This window comes from Phocoena phocoena, chromosome 16, assembly GCF_963924675.1.
Source record: "Phocoena phocoena chromosome 16, mPhoPho1.1, whole genome shotgun sequence".
Lineage (NCBI taxonomy): Eukaryota > Metazoa > Chordata > Mammalia > Artiodactyla > Phocoenidae > Phocoena > Phocoena phocoena.
The window spans coordinates 28,184,121-28,203,146 of NC_089234.1; the positions used below are offsets into that span (position 1 = coordinate 28,184,121).

General features: G+C 42.7%; 1 protein-coding gene across 1 annotated transcript in view; it reads left to right on the plus strand.

Annotated features, from left to right (window-relative positions):
- Positions 1–351: 351 nt before the first annotated feature.
- The window catches only part of CPN1 (carboxypeptidase N subunit 1), a 28,682-nt gene continuing 10,007 nt past the window's right edge, over positions 352–19,026 (plus strand). The window contains exons 1-7 of the mRNA XM_065894324.1: positions 352–732; positions 4,961–5,160; positions 10,267–10,422; positions 12,801–12,983; positions 14,201–14,312; positions 15,936–16,075; positions 17,919–18,018. Of these exons, the coding sequence (XP_065750396.1) occupies positions 513–732; positions 4,961–5,160; positions 10,267–10,422; positions 12,801–12,983; positions 14,201–14,312; positions 15,936–16,075; positions 17,919–18,018 (1,111 nt within the window). The 5' untranslated portion in view covers positions 352–512. The remainder of the gene's footprint in view (positions 733–4,960; positions 5,161–10,266; positions 10,423–12,800; positions 12,984–14,200; positions 14,313–15,935; positions 16,076–17,918; positions 18,019–19,026) is intronic.

A 19,026-nucleotide genomic window follows, 5' to 3' on the forward strand; every position in this document is an offset into this window, starting at 1 on the left:
TATCTGTTGAAGATTTTTGAGGAGAAAAGGGACAAGACAGAGCTGTGCTTCAGAAAGATAGGATGTAGAATGGATCAAAAGGACAGTGTTCTATTTTAATACCCTTTCCTATATTGTAACATAGGGAACAAGGACAGGCCAAGCTTCTCAAAATTCTCCGGGAATCAAAGGGTTATAAGCAGCTATTTATTGAAGCCTGTTTACAGTCCAGTTAATCAGTAAACCAGAATCAGTGAAACTACCCAATCTGAAGAAGTGCAAAAACCTTTCAAAAGGTTTTCATGGATTAGGAGAGGCAGAGAAATGGGGGAGGGGAGATGAGTGCCTATTCCAGAGCTACATAAATAACTTCTGGCTTTGGAAGGACAGTTCTGAACTTTCTTCCCAGGCACTGTCACACTGGTGTTTACTGGCGGGAAACTAGGAAAAGCTGGTTCTTGGCCCTTGGATTTTGACGGGTTACTGGGAGAAGCGGGGCCCATTTTAGTGGGTCTCTGAAAAAGCCCGGCAAGATGTCAGACATGGTCTCAATTTTCCTCCAGCTCCTTCTCTTCAAGTTGGTTGCCCCGGTGACCTTTCGCCACCACCGCTATGATGACCTCGTGCGGACGCTGTACAAGGTGCACAATGAATGCCCTCATGTCACGCGGGTTTACAGCATTGGGCGCAGTGTGAAGGGAAGACACCTCTACGTGCTGGAATTCAGTGACTACCCTGGAATCCACGAGCCCTGTAAGCCCTGAGCATGTGTCTTAAAGTGTGTGTGGGCAGGACCCTTCCCTTACAAATCCAGTAATTGGGGTGGTTTCTGGGGAGGTCCCTGGACCCCTCCACCCATAAAGTATCACCACTTCCTCAGCCTGGACTACGTATTTCCTTGCTTAGCCTACAAACTGGCCCTGCCTCTGGGGAGCTGCAACCCCAGTTCAGGCTCCAGTCTGCTCCTCCTTTTTGGGTTCTGTTTGCTCAAGACCTTAATGGTAAAAGGTGAGTCTTTTTCCCTGCTCCCTTCCCATCCCCCCCGCCTTCCCTCCCATTACCCTTCTTTCTTCCTTGCTGTTACTATTCTGCCTTTCCCTATCCAGTGCCTCTGGAGAAACAATTAGCCCTTCTAGTTCTGCCAGAGTTTAGGGATAGCTCTTTGGGGAATGACGGTGTACTCAGAGTATGGGATCCTGGAGAGAGTTTGAGGTTTGGGGTATTCATTTTATTCATTACATTATTTGTTGTTAGTTTGTTTCTATTATAAAAGCCATCCATGTTTGGATTAAAGTAGAAATTAGATAAGGTGAAAACCTCACCCGTAATCCCACCACTCACAGATGACCATCTCCTTCTAAACTTTCTTCTATGCATGTTTAAGCCACCTCCCCTTACATACACGTCATTTTTTTAATAGAAATGGAATCATACTGTATCTGCTTTTCTCATTTCATAGTCTTTGATGAGTAGCATGTCTGTAAATATAGATCTGCATTATCATTTTTGGCTGCATAATATTCCATGGTTGCAAGGTTGTATTGAGCAGTTCATTTATTGACGGGCATTTAAGTTGTTTCTACTTTACTGCTTTACTTACAGCAATTGTGACATTCAAGTACGTCAGTTCCTCCTACAAACTGTCAACCTCAGGTCTCTTTTCCTCTCCACTTCCTCACCCTTCCCCCTAGCCCAAATTCCATCACAGCCTAGATGATTGCACCAGGCTCCTGACGTTCTCCTATCGCCTAACAGCCACCACTCTCTAAACCTTTCATTTAAGGCACAGATGCTAGGTGCCCAAATATTGATATAATTCCCTCCCTCCCTTGCTTAGAAACCTTCAGTGACAACCTCACACCCAGTGGATTCTGTCCATGACAGCTTCAAACTCTTTAAGTGGCCAGTTCGGGGGTGGGGGGGGGAAGGGAGAGAGGGGGGTGGGAGGCTGGCTCAAGGAAGGCTATGTGATTAGGCGAAGATAAGGGCCTTGCTTTGAAAATGCACTTGCAGAGCAAACCCCCTGCTTTTACTCAGGACGTGTGTTCATTTGTGGAAGCTTGTGGGTGCTAATGGACATAGTAGGCTTAGCCCCTCACTCCATGCCCCTTTCTTGGTGCTCTGTCTACTTTCTAGCATTCAGTGCCTTTCTTGAAGCTTTTCATACTATTATACCTCACCGATCCCTCTTTTCTCTGATGCCCTATCAAAGGTACATCCATTCATTCCTTAATTATTCCACAAGTATTACTGATGATCTACTCAGTGTAAGTAAGCACTTTGGTAGACTCTGAATATAGCACAGAGAATAAAACAAAGACTCTGCCCTCAGGGCCTTAATTCTAGCGAGGTAAGACTGGCAATAAATAGGTAACTAAATAAATATATATTATACCAGATGAAAATAAGTGCTATTGAGAAAAAGAAACCAGGAAGGAGAGATAAGGAGTTGTGGACAATCGTGGGTTGAGTGGGGGAGGGGTGTTGCTTTTTAGGAAAGGCTTCTCCTTCAAGGTGATTTTTGAGTACGTGATTGAGGTGCCATACTGGTTCTGGGGAGGAAAACACCGCACAGAGGCAAGAGCCGGAGCACACTTGGCATGTGTGAGGAGCAGCGAGGAGGCCCCTGTGGCTCCGGGACAGTGAACCACAGGAAAGCAAGGTCAGAGCAGAGCTGTCAGGGATACTGGGCAGGAGGAGATCACGTGGGGCCTTGCAGGCCTCTGCAAAAATATTGGCTTTTGCTCTGAGTGAAGTGAGAAGCCGTTGGAGGGTTTTAAGCAGAGGAGTGACATGATCTGACTAAAAATTTTAAAAGATCACTCAGAACAAGAATCAGCAAACTAGAGTCTTGAGGGCCAGCTACCTGTTTTGGTAAATAAAGTTTCACTGAAACACAGTCACACCCATTTGTTTTTGTATCATCTATGTCTGCTTTCACTGGAAGCGTTGAGTAGCTGCAGTGAAGACGATATAGCCCAGGAAGCCCAAAGGATTTACTCTCTGGTCCTTTACAGGAAACGTTTGCCAAACGCTGACTCAGGAGAATAGACTTGCATGGCTGGGCAGATGCAAGGAGTTCAAGTAGGAGATTTATTGTAGTAATGCAGACTTGCGATTGTGGGAGCTTGAACCAAAATGATGACAGTGGTTGTTAGGAGAAGTGGTTGTATTGTATTCTGGATATACGGAAAGTAGAGACAAAAGAATTTTATATTGAATACCTCCTAAGAGCAAGGGACTATGGTAGGTTCTACAGGGCAGTGGTTCCCAAACTTATGGATTTCACACACACACACATATATATATATGGGAGATCAGAGGGGACTAAAATAGATTTTCCAAATTTTATTTTACTGAACAAGGATGTTGAAGAATACTACCTGCCATCTGCTATCACCATCCTTTCGTAAAATAAAGTATAACTTAACACCAAGAAAAGTGAGAAAGACGTGATAAGATTAAAGAAATACACTAAGAACAAAGAAGGTACATGATAGAAAATCCACCACACAGTCCTTATGGGTTATAGACATTCCTTTGGGAAAGACTGCTGTAGCAGATAAATAACAATGGATTGTATCCTAAAGAAAGTTTAAAATGGCATACATTGCAAAGGCCAGGTCCAGTAAGGAAAATAGGACATGTGCAAAATTAGCCAAAACCCAGAGTAGAAAGTTGTATCATAAAAGGGAAGCTTAATAGCGAGTTCACTCCCAGCAAGGAGATTCCAAGATGGCTTCACAGAGTAAGGAGCATTTGAGCCTAGATGGATGGTGAGGAGAGCATGGAAATGTGAAGATGAAGAGACACAGAATCAGAAAAGGCATGAAGGCAAGAGAGTGCTGGATGGGGGCTTCCCTGGTGGCGCAGTGGTTAAGAATCTGCCTGCCAATGCAGGGGACAGGGATTCGAGCCCTGGTTCGGGAAGATCCCACATGCTGCGGAGCAACCAAGCCCGTGCACCACAACTACTGAGCCTGTGCGCTAGAGCCCGTGAGCCACAACTACTGAGCCCACGTGCCACAACTAAAGTCTGCGCGCCTAGAGCCTGTGCTCCGCAACAAGAGAAGCCACCGCAATGAGAAGCCCGCTCACTGCAAAGAAGAGTAGCCCCTGCTCGCCACAACTAGAGAAAGCCCGCGCACAGCAATGAAGACCCAACGCAGCCAAAAATAAATAAATAAAATTAATTAATTTTTTTAAAAAAAGAGTGCTGGGTGGAAGGGCAATCACTTGGCAAGGGCTTTTCTCCTTCCTTTTAAAACAGGGCAAGAATGATTTTTTTAAGTGGTTCTAGAGGCTCCTCTTATGACCTCAGTTCTAACTTCAATTGAACAGTTAACATGGCCAAAGAAAAGACTAAGGAATGAGACATACATAGACTCCTTCCTACCCTGTGCCTCAAGACACAGCATTCTCAGATATGAAGGGGAGATTTTAACCTCATTACCAAGAAAATTAAATTTTCAGCTGGTGCACTTAGGAGCTGTTATGCTATAACCTGGAGGACTTTAGGCCAGCAAATCTTGGAAAAGCTATCCTTATCCTGAAAAGATTTGTCTCTGAGAAGCATTAAGCTACCTCAGTGCCACCTGGGCTTTGACCTCCATTATTAATCTGCCAGGTGACCTCAGACAAGTTACTTAACCTCTTCCATACCCGGTACCCTCATCCTGAGACTAATAATGCCTACTTCACAGGTTTTCTGTGAAGATTAGCAATGACATAAATGCCTAGTACACAGTAGGGTTTTAATCAGTAGTAGACATCATTATCCGTGGCATGAATTTTTGTAGCATTTGTAGTTGCAGTTTGTTCAAAGGGGGCACAGGGATTATTGGAAAAGACCTAACAGAAGCACGAGGTTTTCTTCTATTCATTACTGGAAAAGAGGGAAACGTCCCTTTGCATGGTTAGGAATTAACTGCACTCGTAAGCTTTCCCCCATTTTCTTTATGTGTGTTTCTCTCACTTGCAGTGGAACCGGAAGTCAAGTATGTGGGGAATATGCACGGCAACGAGGTGCTGGGCCGCGAGCTGCTGCTGCAGCTGTCGGAGTTTCTGTGCGAGGAGTTCCGCAACAGGAACCAGCGCATCGTCCGGCTGGTGGAGGGCACGCGCATTCACATCCTGCCGTCCATGAACCCCGACGGCTATGAGGTGGCCGCTGCCGCCCAGGTACCGAGCCCCAGCGGGAGGCCCTGCAGAGAGCAGAGCCGTCTTAGGGAGTAAGGAAAAGCCGGGAGACCAGGTGTCCTCTCCGTCCCACTGTAAATGCCACGATGTGATAGAGGAAAAGCTGGAGAAATAGAATGAAGTGTGAAGACGGGTTCAGCACTGTAGCACCCTAAGCAGTGAATGGGGGTTCTCTCTGAGTCTCAGTTCCCTCCCTTCCGCGCCTTTCCAGCTGAGTTCTCCATTTCATTGTGAGGATCAGTGAAGCAGTATCAGTGACAACATTTCATCAACTGGAAGGTACTGAACAGGTGTGAAGGGATATTGCAAGACGCCCCTCCTTCCCTGAACTTTTAGCTGCCAACCTTAAATCCTCTTCTTCCTCCCATACTACACTTACATTTGCATTTGGGGGGAAAAGAGAAAGAATGAGCTTTTCTCAGAATTGTGGGGTGGCAGGTTAGTCCTGTTACAGATTCTTCATACTTTATTCCATCTCTGCACAGCTTTTTTCCTCTACTAGTATAGTACTCAGCCTTTGAATTCTTTATTTTAGAGTTACATTGTTCAGGGGACAAATTTTAAGAAGTGTTTATGGGCTTTATTTCCTAACATAAATTCAGAATATCAGCGTGCCTAACTTTGAGTCAGTGATTCTTTTGTGGCTGTGCATCAGAATTGTAGGTGAAGATTTTTGAGATACAGGTTCTCAGGTCCTCTCCCCACCCCAAATCTACTGAATTAGAATTTTCAGTGGGTGAGGGCAGGCATCTGCCTTACACAATGGATATGTTTCTTTAAAAGCTCTATTTAAACCTGGTTTGTTTGGGTTTGTTTTTTTTTTTGGAGGGGGGTGTAAATGAAAGATTTTTTTTCCATTTAAAAATATGTTTATTGGGGGTAGTCTTAAAATGTTTTTTATGTTTAAGACTAGACTTCACTACTTTACTTTTTTTTTAATTTTGGTTTTATTGTGGTAAGAGCACCTAAGATGAGATCTACCCTCTTAACAAAATTTTAAGTGTACAATACACTATTGTTGATGATAGGGAAAAGGTGGTACAGCTGATCTCCAGAACTTATCTATCCCGTTCAACCAAAACTTTGTACCCCTTCATTAGTAACTTCCCATTTCCCCCTCCTTTCAGCTCCTGGCAATGACCTTCCACGCTCCGATTCCATGAATCTGACCACTCTGTCCCATACAAGTGGAACCACTCAGCATCTCTCCTTGAATGGCCCATCCTGGTTTAAGCCTAGTAGAGGACAGGGCTGAGGGGTGAGGGGAAGCAGGGAGGGTAATGGAGCCAAGATGTCGAGCCAAACACAAATTCGACCCTTGCCATCTTACAGCCTCCTGCTGACATGACTCAACAGATGAAAAAAAAAAACAACAAAAAAACCCAAAAAAACTTTGTTCCCCCCTCCCGCCCCCCACTGGAAATCAGAGAGATGGACATGAACGTGCCTTGAGACTTGAGTTTCCAAAAGAACAGGACAATTTGAAAGTGTTGTAGGGGTGAACCCAGCGTGGCCACTTTCCTTCTAGTGGCCCTTCCCTGTATTGCAGTGGGGAGACTGGAGAAGCCCCTCAGACCTGCCCACATCTTTTGTGCAGTGAAGTGGGGGTGGGAGGAGGTGGAGAAAACCCCTGCCAAATCCTAGAGCTGTGTCTCTGGGGAGCCAGTCACCTCTGCTCACCTGCTATGTACTTGTTCAAAGGGAGCAGATCTTGAACTTGAACCCAAGAGAGGACCCATCGGGTTCTCAGATTCCCAGAGCTACGTGCCGTACCCAGAGGAAACCTGTCTGCATGGCTACACAGGGAAGACCTGCCTGGCCGCCTAAATTTAAAACCACCTGTAGGTAAGGTAGAATAATATGGCTCCACCTCCCAAAGATAGTCAAGTCCTAATCCCTGGAACCTGTGAATATGTTATGTTACATGGCAAAGGGAATTAAGGTTACAGACAAAATTAAAGTTGTTAATCAAGTGACCTTAAAATACCCTGGATTATTTGGGTCGGCCTAGTGTAACCAATCACAAGGGTCCTTTAAATGTGGCAGAGGAAGGCAGAAGGTCACAGGCAAAGAGAGATTTGAAGATGTTCTAGGGAAACAGATTCCTCTAGAGACTTCAGAAGGAACACAGCCCTGCTGACACCTTTAGATCTCGTGAGACCCATTTCAATCTTCTGACGTCCAAAACTGTGAGATCATAAGTTTGTGCAAGGTTAAGCCCTAAGGCTGTGGTAATTTGTTACAGCAGTAATAGGAAGCTAATAACTGAACCCTGTTTATGGGAACTTCTGTTAAAGGAAGTCCTTACTGCCAGCTTAACTAATGACCCGGTGTGAATAGTAAGTCAGCTGATAGGTAAATTAACGTAACTGTTAATATGGACAGTTATGAGATAACGCTGATATGAATCAGCAAGCAATAAAAAGCCCTGGAAGCATAATGAAAATCATTATCTCATAGAAGTGAAAAATCAAACTCCAAATAGAAAAATCATATAAATGTTTTCTACTGGAACAGAATTGATGTAGGAGACTTAAAAGAATGTCAAAAAATGTTTTCAATGAGATCTAAGAATAAAACACGAGCACGATACCACGAAAATAGAGAAATCTGAGAACAATAAAGAGTTCTTAGAAAAATACGAGAGTAGTAGTACATCTGTGAGTTTTTAGCCTCCTAGTGTCCATGCATTCACCCTACTTCCAGTAATGGCCACCAGTTCGGGCTCTCCCCTCTCAGTCCACAGGGCTCTTACAAAAATTATTTATGTAAATATCTATCTCCCCATATATACCATGAATTCCTGGAAAGCTAGCATAATGTCTCGTGATCTCTTTCCCTAGTGTCTTTCAGGGGACTTTGAATAGAGATAGACCTAAATAGATGTGGATTGATTAAATGGATGGATGAATGAATGAATACATGGCCAAATAAAAGATGAAATGTGAAGTGTGAGCAGAGAGGTTAAGGGATCCATGGAGTTGATATTGCTCAGAAAAAAGATAATCAAGGATCCTAAGTAAAAAAATAAGTAAATGGGGGGCTGGTTTCCACTTTGGAAAACAGTTTAGCAGTTTCTGAAAAAGTTAAATATGGACTTACTTTATGATCCAGCAGTTCTACTACTAGATATTAGAAATGAAAACATGTGTCCACACACAGACTTATACACAAATGTTTGCAGCAGCTTTATCCACAATAGCCAAAAAGTGGAAGCAAACCAAATGTCCATGTACTAGGTTTAATAGTATCCCCTCTGCCCCCTCCAATTCATGTCTACCTGGAACCTATGAATATGACCTTGTTTGGAAATAGGATCTTTGCATATGTAATCAAGTTAAAGTGAAGTCATACTGGATTAGGGGACCTAAGTCAAATATAACTGGTGTCCTTATAAGAAGATAGCAATTTGTACTCAGAGACACAGACATACAGGGGAGAAGACTATGTGAAGATAGAAGTAGAAATTGGAGTGAGGCATCTACAAGCTAAGGGACGCTAAGGACTGTCAGCAACCACCAGAAGCTAGAAGAGTCAAAGAAGGGTCCTCCTCTAAAGCCTGTAGAGAGCACGACCCTGCTTGATTTCAGACTTCTAGCCTCCAGAACTGTGAGAGAATACACTTCTGATGTCATAAGCCACCGAGTTTGTGGTAATTTGTTACAGCAATCCCAGGAAACAATACAGTCTATTAACTGGTGAATGGATAAACACAATGTGGTAAATCCATATAATGGAATTATTCAGAAATAAAAGGGAATGAAGTCCTGATACATGCTACAACATGGAGGAACCTCAAAAACATTTTGCCCAGTGAAAAATGCCAAACATATAATATATGATCCCACTTACTGAAATGTCCAGAAAAGGCAAATCCATAGAGACAGAAAGTGATTACCTAGGGGTGGGGTAAAAATGAGGAGTGACTGTAAATGGGCATGAGGTTTCTCTTCAGGGGGATATAAGTATTCTTAGATTGTGGTAAAAGTTGCACAATTCTGTAAGCATACTAAAATTCTTGAAATTGTACGATTAAAATGGATGAATGTTGTGGTATGTAAGCTATATATATCAATAAAACCGTTTTTAAAAAATAGGGGTTCCCACCCTCCTACACTGTTGGTGGGAATGTAAACTGGTACAGCCACTATGGAAAACAGTATGGAGGTTCCTTAAAAAACTAAAAGTAGAGCCACCATATGATCCAGTGATCCCACTCCTGGGCATATATCTGGAAAAGATGAAAACTCTAATTTGAAAAGATACATGCACCCAAGTGTTCATAGCAGCACTATTTACAATAGCCAAGACATGGAAACAACCAAAGTGCCCATCAACAGACAATTGGTTTAAGAAGATGTGGTGTAAATATCCAATGGAATATTACTCAGCCATAAAAAATAATGAAATATTGCCATTTGCAGGAACATGGATGGACCTAGAGATTGTCATACTAAGTGAAGTAAGTCAGACAGAAAGACAAATATTGTAAGTGATAAGTGATATCACTTATATGTGAAATCTAAAATAATATACAAATGAATCTTTATATAAAACAGAAACAGACTCAGACATAGAAGACAAACTTATAGTTACCAAAGGGGAAAGGGATGGGGGAGGGATAAATTAGGAGTATGGGATTAACAGATACAAACTACTATACATAAAATAGATAAGCAACAGGATTTACTGTATAGCTTGGGGAACTGTAGTCAATATCTTGTAATAACCTATAATGGAAAATAATCTGAAAAGAATACATATATAACTGAAAAAATTATACTTTCTCGCTGCACATATCTCTGTCATTCTGATTAAATAGACATAAACAATTTTTTTAAAATAGGGGTTCCCATTATCCTGAAACACCCTCCTTTTGTTAGAGCTTCTCCTGGGATCTCTGCCTCCAGCACGTGGTTTATAGGGAAACTTGAACCACACCACTGGGACTTTGGATGAGTTAAAGGAGAAAATGCTACATCGTTTGATAGATCGAGCTAATGTGTAAAAAAAAAAACTATACAGTGTTCTTCAAATAGAGCATTCAGTCTGAAACCTTCATCTTTTATTTCTTCCTTTTCCCACTAGGACAGGGACATTTCTGGGTATCTGGTTGGCAGGAACAATGCAAATGGAGTGGACCTGAACCGCAACTTCCCTGATCTCAATACCTACATCTACTACAATGAGAAGAACGGAGGCCCCAACCACCACTTACCCCTTCCAGACAACTGGAAAAATCAGGTATAAGACAAAATTTGCAAGCAGAAGCAGGTAAATCAGCATCTGGAATTTCTTCCCTGAATCTTCGCCTCTTTGTATTTTTTCCCTCCCTGAGCGTAGAGCCCTTCCCTGAGCACATGATATCTGATGTTAGTGGTGAGAGTGGCAAAAGAGGTGAAAGTGGTATCATACCACTGCACAGCACTTCATAATTTTATGGAATTCTTTCTCAGCTAGTGTTTCAGTTGATCATTGTAAATGATCAAGCAGTGTTCAATGCGTCAAGCAGTGTTATCCACCCCCATTTTACAGATAACACTTAATAGAAAAAATCATTTAAACTCACACAGCTAGTAATTGGTGGACTCAAGATTAAAACCCAGGTCTTCTGACTCCTCATCCGACATCCTTTCTACTGCACTACACTGTTGACAGAGAACTGTAGCATTCTAAAGAGAAATCTCTCTGGCATGTGACGAATTGTACGCTTATCAACAACTAGCTAGAGAAAGAGGTTCAGGGAGTCTCACCCTTAGAAGAGAAGTTTTTCTTCTTCTCTTTCTGTATGACCCTTGACTACCTTACCATATTCTCATTTCCCTTACTTTCTCAATCAAAGGATCCCATCTGATGCTCCCAGACCTCTTGCCCCATTGGTAATGCGAATGGTTTCAGCCTGACAGTCGTCCTGTTCCTGGGAATGACTCTTGTCATCCTTGAAGCATCACCACCACCCTGTTTCTTACACTGTGTGGGCTAGTTCTAAACATTCTCTGTGAGTATCTAAACTTAGAGACTGGGGAGAGAAAATTAAAGCAGGTGGAAGGCTTTATATTGGGAGTTTCTAGATGGAATCTTATCAGTTTTTTTCCCCCTGGAATTGAAGCAAAAGTCATGCCGACATGTTTAGATTTTGGATAGCAGCTGTGCTCTTGGCTCAAGGAAATAATACATCAAAAATAACTTTGCACTCGTTGACATATCCAGCCAGAAGGATGTTCTTATTTATTAAACTTGTCTACATAAAATAAGGTAATTGAGCCAGTAACAACTAAACTCCCACTGGCCCTCTGTCTGCATCTTAGAAGGAAAAAAGACAATGAGAAGTCCCTCTTGCTCTTGAGGGGCCAGGAACAGTGAGAGGCTGGCCTCCTTCTGATGGATGGAGGGTTAGGACATGGAGAAAGGACTGCTTTAAAGAATCTGAGCCCTGGTCACAGAGCTGGACTGGTGCCTTTGGGATTATATCCATTCTGATTGGATGAGACTCAACATTATTCATTCAGTCTCCCTTGGAACAGAAAAGATGGAGGCCTTCACATCTGACCCTTGGTCCAGGACGAGCCGTTAACACATTAACACCGCATAACCTCTAAGCACATCCATCTTGAGGGGAGGAAAAACAGTGAAGACTGTAAATTATTTACTTACAAGTCCAGTAGATTCAAGGCTTTCTTTAGAATACTGTCGCTCGCTAGCAATATAAGCTGCAATAGAAATCTGCAGTAGAATGGGTGGAATCTCACTACTTAGCCAAGACTGGCCCATATTGCAGTATGTCTAATTCATGAAATTTGGGTATGACCACAGGAGAACATTCTACATGTCAACAACACAGCAGATGTGTTGGGGGAAGGAGGAGGTTGAAAACCATTGCTGTAAACCAACAATTTTCAGATATATTTACTAGAACCCTAAATTCCTGCAGAGGAGCTCCAGAAGCTACTGGAACAGTGGGTAAATTGGAGGACCCTTTTTTGTTGCCAGAGAGAGGCCAAACTGGGACTCTGCGCTCTCCAATTTATGTTACCCCTCTTCAAACTGCTCTTTCTCTCTCTCTCTCTCTCTCTCTCTCTCTCTCTCTTTTTGATAGACTTCATTTTTGAGCAGTTTTAGGTTCACAGCAAAATTGAGCGGAAAGTACAGGATATTACCATATGTTCCCTGCTTCCCATTATCAACATCTCCCACCAGAGGGGTACATTTATTACAACGATGCACCTACATTGACTTGTCATCATCACCCAAAAGTCCATAGTTTACATTAGGGTTCACTCTTCATGTTGTATATCCTGTGGGTTTTCACAAATGTATCCTGACGTGTATCTACCATTTTGCATCATGCACAATCGTTTCACTGCCCTAGATGACCTCTTTTTAGCTATTGAATACTTGGTTTCCATATGAGATTTCATTTTAAACAAGTGTTCCATTCACTTAATTTGTTAAACTATCACACAAAAGATCAAAATTTCCCCATCTGCACTTCTCCTATCTGGTAGGATCCTCTTTGCTTTATTCCGACATGCCATCCTCTCAGGCCACACCCCGACAAACTCATGTAAACAGCCATCTGGCTTCAGTTGCAGCTTCACCGCCAAGCTCTCATCTCTCCTCAGGTGGAACCCGAGACCCAGGCAGTGATCCAGTGGATCCGCTCCTTCAACTTTGTCCTTTCAGCCAATCTCCATGGAGGGGCAGTGGTGGCCAATTACCCATATGACAAGTCCCTTGAGCACCGGGTCCGAGGTTTCCGCCGCACTGCCAATACCCCCACGCCTGATGACACACTTTTTCAGAAGGTATGCAGAATGGCTGCCTGTCCAGCCAGAGGAACTTGGGGCTTAGGCGTGTGACTGAGGTCAAATCAGTAACACAGGACCCTGTTAGGAATGAAGGAACAGAAAATGATTGAAAACACCTCCTGCTCGTTAAGAGCTTACAATCTAGTATATTACATTTTGTTTTGAGTGATAAGCCATAAATTCATGAAAAAGTAAATAAATAGGAAAGCTTTTTACAGTACAGTTACCAAAATTTTTAAAAATACTTAAGCTAATGACAAGCAAGAAATATGCCAAAAGCCTAATAGTGCTGGTGGTAAGCTAGAGCATTAAATGTGAATTTGGGGGCTCTAATTTACGGTTTTATGGTAATATGGCTATATTAATGAAAAATAGACCATGCACATGAAAAAGGTTTACATAATAGTTCAAAACAGCAATAGAATAAAATTTACAGATGAGTTACTTTATAGTTAATATTATTAATAATATACAATTAATATAACAATAACATTACTTAGTATCTCAATTTTTTTCTTTTTTTGGGCTGTACCTCGTGGCTTGCAGGATCTTAGTTCCCCGACCAGGGACCGAACCTGGGCCCCAGCCTTGAAAGTGTGGAGTCCTAACCACTGGACTGCCAGGGAATTCCCTTATAATGATAACATTATTAATTCAACAGTTAATGAATTACACAGAGAATAACACCAGTTGTTGCTTTGCAAAGCAAGTATACTATCATATTTTCTTCTCTAGTAATCTCATTTTGTCCACTATTATAAAATAGTAATGAAAGAGAATTATGGAGATTTTGAATATATTCCTCTCTTTCCAACACACATCTCTCACCCCCGATACATAATGCTTTTTGTCACAAAGCCCTGTCTTTCTTGCTTCTTGATTTCTCTTATAAAACTCGGCTGGAAAATGAGGTACACCTCATTGAGGTACACCTAGAAGGGAGCTTATACATTATCGAGTGCTACCCCTCACTTTGCACTTGAAGAAATTTAGGCCCAAGATAGTGGGAAAATCAGAAGATAGGTCTCCTAACTCTAGTCCACTGCACGCACACACACCCCATCTCTCTATTCCTTCTGGTATTTTCTTTCACTAAAGCAGATAATCAGTTGTTATACCTAGTGGGGTTCTTGGCCTCACCCTGCTTCTGAGTATGAGCATTGCCACATGAGTTGGGGATATTCAAGGTCGTTTTCCACCTGCTTTACCTGTAGCTGGCCAAGGTCTACTCCTATGCGCATGGATGGATGCACCAAGGTTGGAACTGTGGGGATTACTTCCCAGATGGCATCACCAATGGGGCTTCGTGGTATTCTCTCAGCAAGGGTAAGAAGAGTGCTAAGCACGAGAGTGCTGTAAGCTGAAGTAGAATGGGGTGCGTTTCTCCTTTTAAATTATCATTCTTTTTCACAGAGAAACGACAGGAATGCTATCTTGCATCCAAGTAGAGATCTGAAAAATGGGAAGTCTTAAGTTGGCATTTAACATCATCTTGTGATTCTTTAAAATGGAGGTCTGGACACCTTGTGGTCCGTTAAAACTGGTGGTTTACATAGTGGATTAGGGCATAGGAAGGGAATAATGCAGTCAAGTGGTTAAGAGCATGGGTTCTAAGGGAACACTGGGCTGAAACCAGGCTTGCCCATTCACCAGTTATGTGGCTTCAGGCTAATTACTTAACTTCTCTGTGCTTCAGTTTCCTCATCTGTACTTTAAGAATAACACTACTTGCATTGTAATTTTGATGTAAGTATTAAATAAAGCACATAGAGGATTTGGAAATGCCTGGTTTATAGATGTTAAGGTTTTTCCGTAGTAACAGGAGGTATGCCTCACATACCAAAGAAAGAGAGATGCTGGCCTGGACACAAACAGTTCCTCTGATATGTGCTCTCTGTACCCTGCCTAGCCATCTCCCATCAGAAGGGGTTTGCTGTGGACAGTGGCCATTGGTAACATAGCAGAAACCTCCAGCAAGAGGCTTCTCTCTCTATTCCCTGGGCTTTTCCCATCACTGAGGGTCAAGATAGAACCTCTGTTCACAGACCTTCAGTAGATAGGGACCCTAAGGTTAGCGAGGAGGCTGAAGCAGGAAGCCAGGTTCTCTTAGGAATCATGTTGCAGTCTTTCCCCATCTTCTCACATCTGACCTGTCAGAGCCCAGGTAGTAGAAAACTCACTGGAGAGGGCTGAGCTGATGGCTGGTCCTATGGGGAGTGGGCAGGAGGAAGGTGAGGGAGTCATAATGTACTGGGAAGGTGGTAGACTTATCATGGCTGAAAACTCACTTGAACCCAAGGCAAGAAGATTTCTTTTTTTCAAAGACAGATATACATTTATTACCTTTTGTTACGGAAAGTTTAAAAATCACTAAACAAATACGATAATTTTTTTAAAAACACCTTACCTTTAATATTCATGTGGAACATCAAGTAGGATTATGTATTACTGGAAGTTTATAAGACTAGGTAACAGATTTAAGAATCATCTTCCTTGTCACTTTACTACATCTACCAATATCTACCAATAGTTTACTGTTAATTTAAGCCAAGGCAAGAAGATTGAACTTTACCTTCTTTAGTTTGCATTAGGAAAGCAATAAGTACCCCCTCCCAAATTTAAAATATAAAATATACTCTTTTGAATTATACCTGTTCCTCCCTTTCCCTTCCCATCCTCTGGGAAAGCATGACCCACTGCCTCCACTGAGAATAATTACCCTAAATTAAAGGGGTGCAATTCCAAGATCATGAAGTTTGTATCAAAATGATAGTATGGTCTCTAGACCAGCATCGTCAGTATCACCTGGAAACTTGTTAGAAAGGTAAATGTTCACTGAATACATACTGAATCAGAACCCTGGGGTTAAGCCCCAGCAATCTGTATTTGGCATGGGGTGTTGGCTGGGAACCTGATCGTACAAATCTGCCACCGCCCTCTTTCCCTTAGGAATGCAAGACTTTAATTACCTCCATACCAACTGTTTTGAGATCACGCTGGAACTGAGTTGTGACAAGTTTCCGCGGCAAGAGGAATTACAGCGCGAGTGGCTGAGTAATCGGGAAGCCCTAATTCAATTCTTGGAACAGGTAAATCCCATTCTTTAACTCTCCTGGTTACAGAAAGGGAAGTGTTTTCTGATGGTAGGCAAGGTATTTTGTGTGACTCAGGTCTGACTTTTGCTCTGACTCATTACAATAGATCTCAGCTTCTCTACCAGTGAAATTAATTCATTCAACATTGTTGAGCACAACTATCTGTCAGAGACTGTACTATATGCTCGGGATTAAGAGTAAACAAACAGGGCTTCCCTGGTGGTGCAGTGGTTAAGAATCTGCCTACCAATGCAGGCGACATGGGTTCGAGCCCTGTCCTGGGAAGATCCCACATGCTGCGGAGCAACTAAGCCTGTGCGCCACAACTACTGAGCCTGCGCTCCAGAGCCCACAAGCCACAACTACTGAGCCCCAGTGCTACAACTGCTGAAGCCCGTGCACCTAGAGCCTGTGCTGTGCAACAAGAGAAGCCACCGCAATGAGAAGCCCGCGAACAGTAGCCCCCACTCACCGCAACTAGAGAGAGCCTGCGCGCAGCAAGGAAGACCCAACACAGCCAAAAATAAAAACAAATTAATTAATTAATTTTAAAAAGAAGAGTAAACAAACAACAAATATCTCTGTATATATGCAGCTTATATTCTAGTGAGGAGAGACAGACAATAAAGAAAAAATAAAATAAATTTCATAACATGTTAAATGCAAAATGCTATGAAGAAGGCCTTACAGAGAAAGTGACATTTAAACAGATTTAAAGGAGGTAAGGGGGGCTTCCCTGGTGGCGCAGTGGTTGAGAGTCCGCCTGCCGATGCAGGGGACGCGGGTTCGTGCCCTGGTCTGGGAAGATCCCACATGCCGCGGAGCAGCTGGGCCCGTGAGCCATGGCCACTGAGCCTGTGCATCCGGAGCCTGTGCTCCGCAACGGGAGAGGCCACAACAGTGAGAGGCTGGCGTACCGCAAAAGAAAAAAAAGGAGGTAAGGGAGTAAACCACAAAGATATCTAGGGGAAAAGGGGCTCCCTGATGAAGTCACAATTGCAAATTCAAGGCCAACAACAAGTAGATGAAAAGATGCTCAAAATCCTGAGGGAAATGTAAATCAAAGCCACAGTGAAATACCACCTCACACTCATTAGGATGGCTGCTATAAGAAAAACAAATTTACAAGCAATGACAGAAAATAGCAAGTGTTGGCAAGGATGTGGAGAAATTGGAACCCTGGTGCAGTGTTGGTGGGAATGTAAAATGGTGTAGCCACTATGAAAAACAGTGTGGTGGTTCCTGAAAAAATTAAAAATAGAGCTGCCATATGATCCTGCAAAACTGCTTCTGGGTATATATTCAGAAGATCTGAAAGCATGATCTCAAAGCGATATTTGTATATGCATGTTCATAGCAGCATTGTTCACAGTAGCCAAAAGGTGAAAGCAACCCAAGTGTCCATTGATGGATGAAGGGATAAACAAAATGTGGTATAGATACACAATGGGCATACAGCCTTAAAAAAGAAGGAAATTCTGTCATATGTTACAACATGGATGAACCTTGAGGACATTATGCTAGGTGAAATAAGCCAGTCCCCCAAAAAACAAATACGGTATAATTTTACTTATATGAGATATCAAGAGTAGTCAAATTCATAGAGATAGAAAGTAGATTAGTGACATGATTTGACTTAGATTTTAACAGGATCACTCTGACTGCTCTATTGAGATTATTGGGGATTGGGATGAGACCAGAGAGACCAGTCAAGGGTCTATCACCATAATCTTTGTGAAGATCAAGTGCAGAAACACATGGGAAAGGGCTTCGTGGACTCTCAAACACAGCACAAAGGTTTTATGAGCATAACTATACACTATAAACTTTCCTACAGGTACACCAAGGCATCAAGGGAATGGTGCGGGATGAGAATTATAATAATCTTGCAGACGCTGTCATTTCTGTCAGTGGGATTAACCATGATGTCACTTCAGGTAGGTGGCCACTGCTTAGTGGGGTGAGAAGGAAGCTTTCACTCCCTCACCGTCTTCAGCCTAATCAGGAGGCCAACTTGTAAGCCATTGAGACCAGCAGGGACATCAAGGACACGGGGGGTGGTAGATTGGAGGAAGGAAGGATAACAGGATTGAGGACAGGAATTAAGAGGCAAGGGCCAGGAAGATGTAAATGTGACACCTCTCTCAGCATTCAGGCGTCACTGCCTCATACAGCTTTGTTAGGGATGTTTCCTGGGTTTGAGGTTATTAATAGCTCACATACTGGTGTGGAATGGGCTAGAAAAAAAAAAGACTGTAAAACTGATGTTTAGTCTTGTCCCTGAGCCAGGCATTTCTCTACACCTCCGTTCAGGGAAAAGTTAGTAAAAGGCATTCCATAGGCTCGCTGCAGGGCAAGATTGATGGTGGGGGCAGATCTCGGAGCCAACTTGGAACCTTCTAGAATGGTACAGAATATCTCACGGCACAATGGTGTTGCCAACTGCCCCAGCCCAATTTGATCAGGTTTGGGGTTGTTTGTTTGGTTTTTAATGTAGAGCAGTAGCTCCCAGTGGTTAGGAGCAGGTGAGATTTGCCTCCCTCCCCCAGGCTTGATACCAGCATGCTCAGCCACATTTCACCATGCAGGCTTTACCAAGCAGGCATCTTACAGCTCAGACAGTCTGTTTAAACTAGATGAATCTCAGCTTTAAGGTGATAACTTATATTCTTTAAGGTGATCCCAACACGTCTTACATGAACAGTTCATTCAAGGCAAAGGCAACAACATTCTAAAGGCAGAATTCTGTAGCCCCACAGTCAAGCATCAGACACCAGAATCCTCCAGCCCAGTGACTGGAGCCAGGACTGTATAGGGAACCAACCTTTGGAATCCGTAAGAGCTTCAGGGCCTGCTAGATTCTTTATTTTAAATTAAATAATTAATTTATTATTATTATTTTTTGGCTGCGTAGGGTCTTCCTTGCTGTGCGCGGGCTTTCTCTA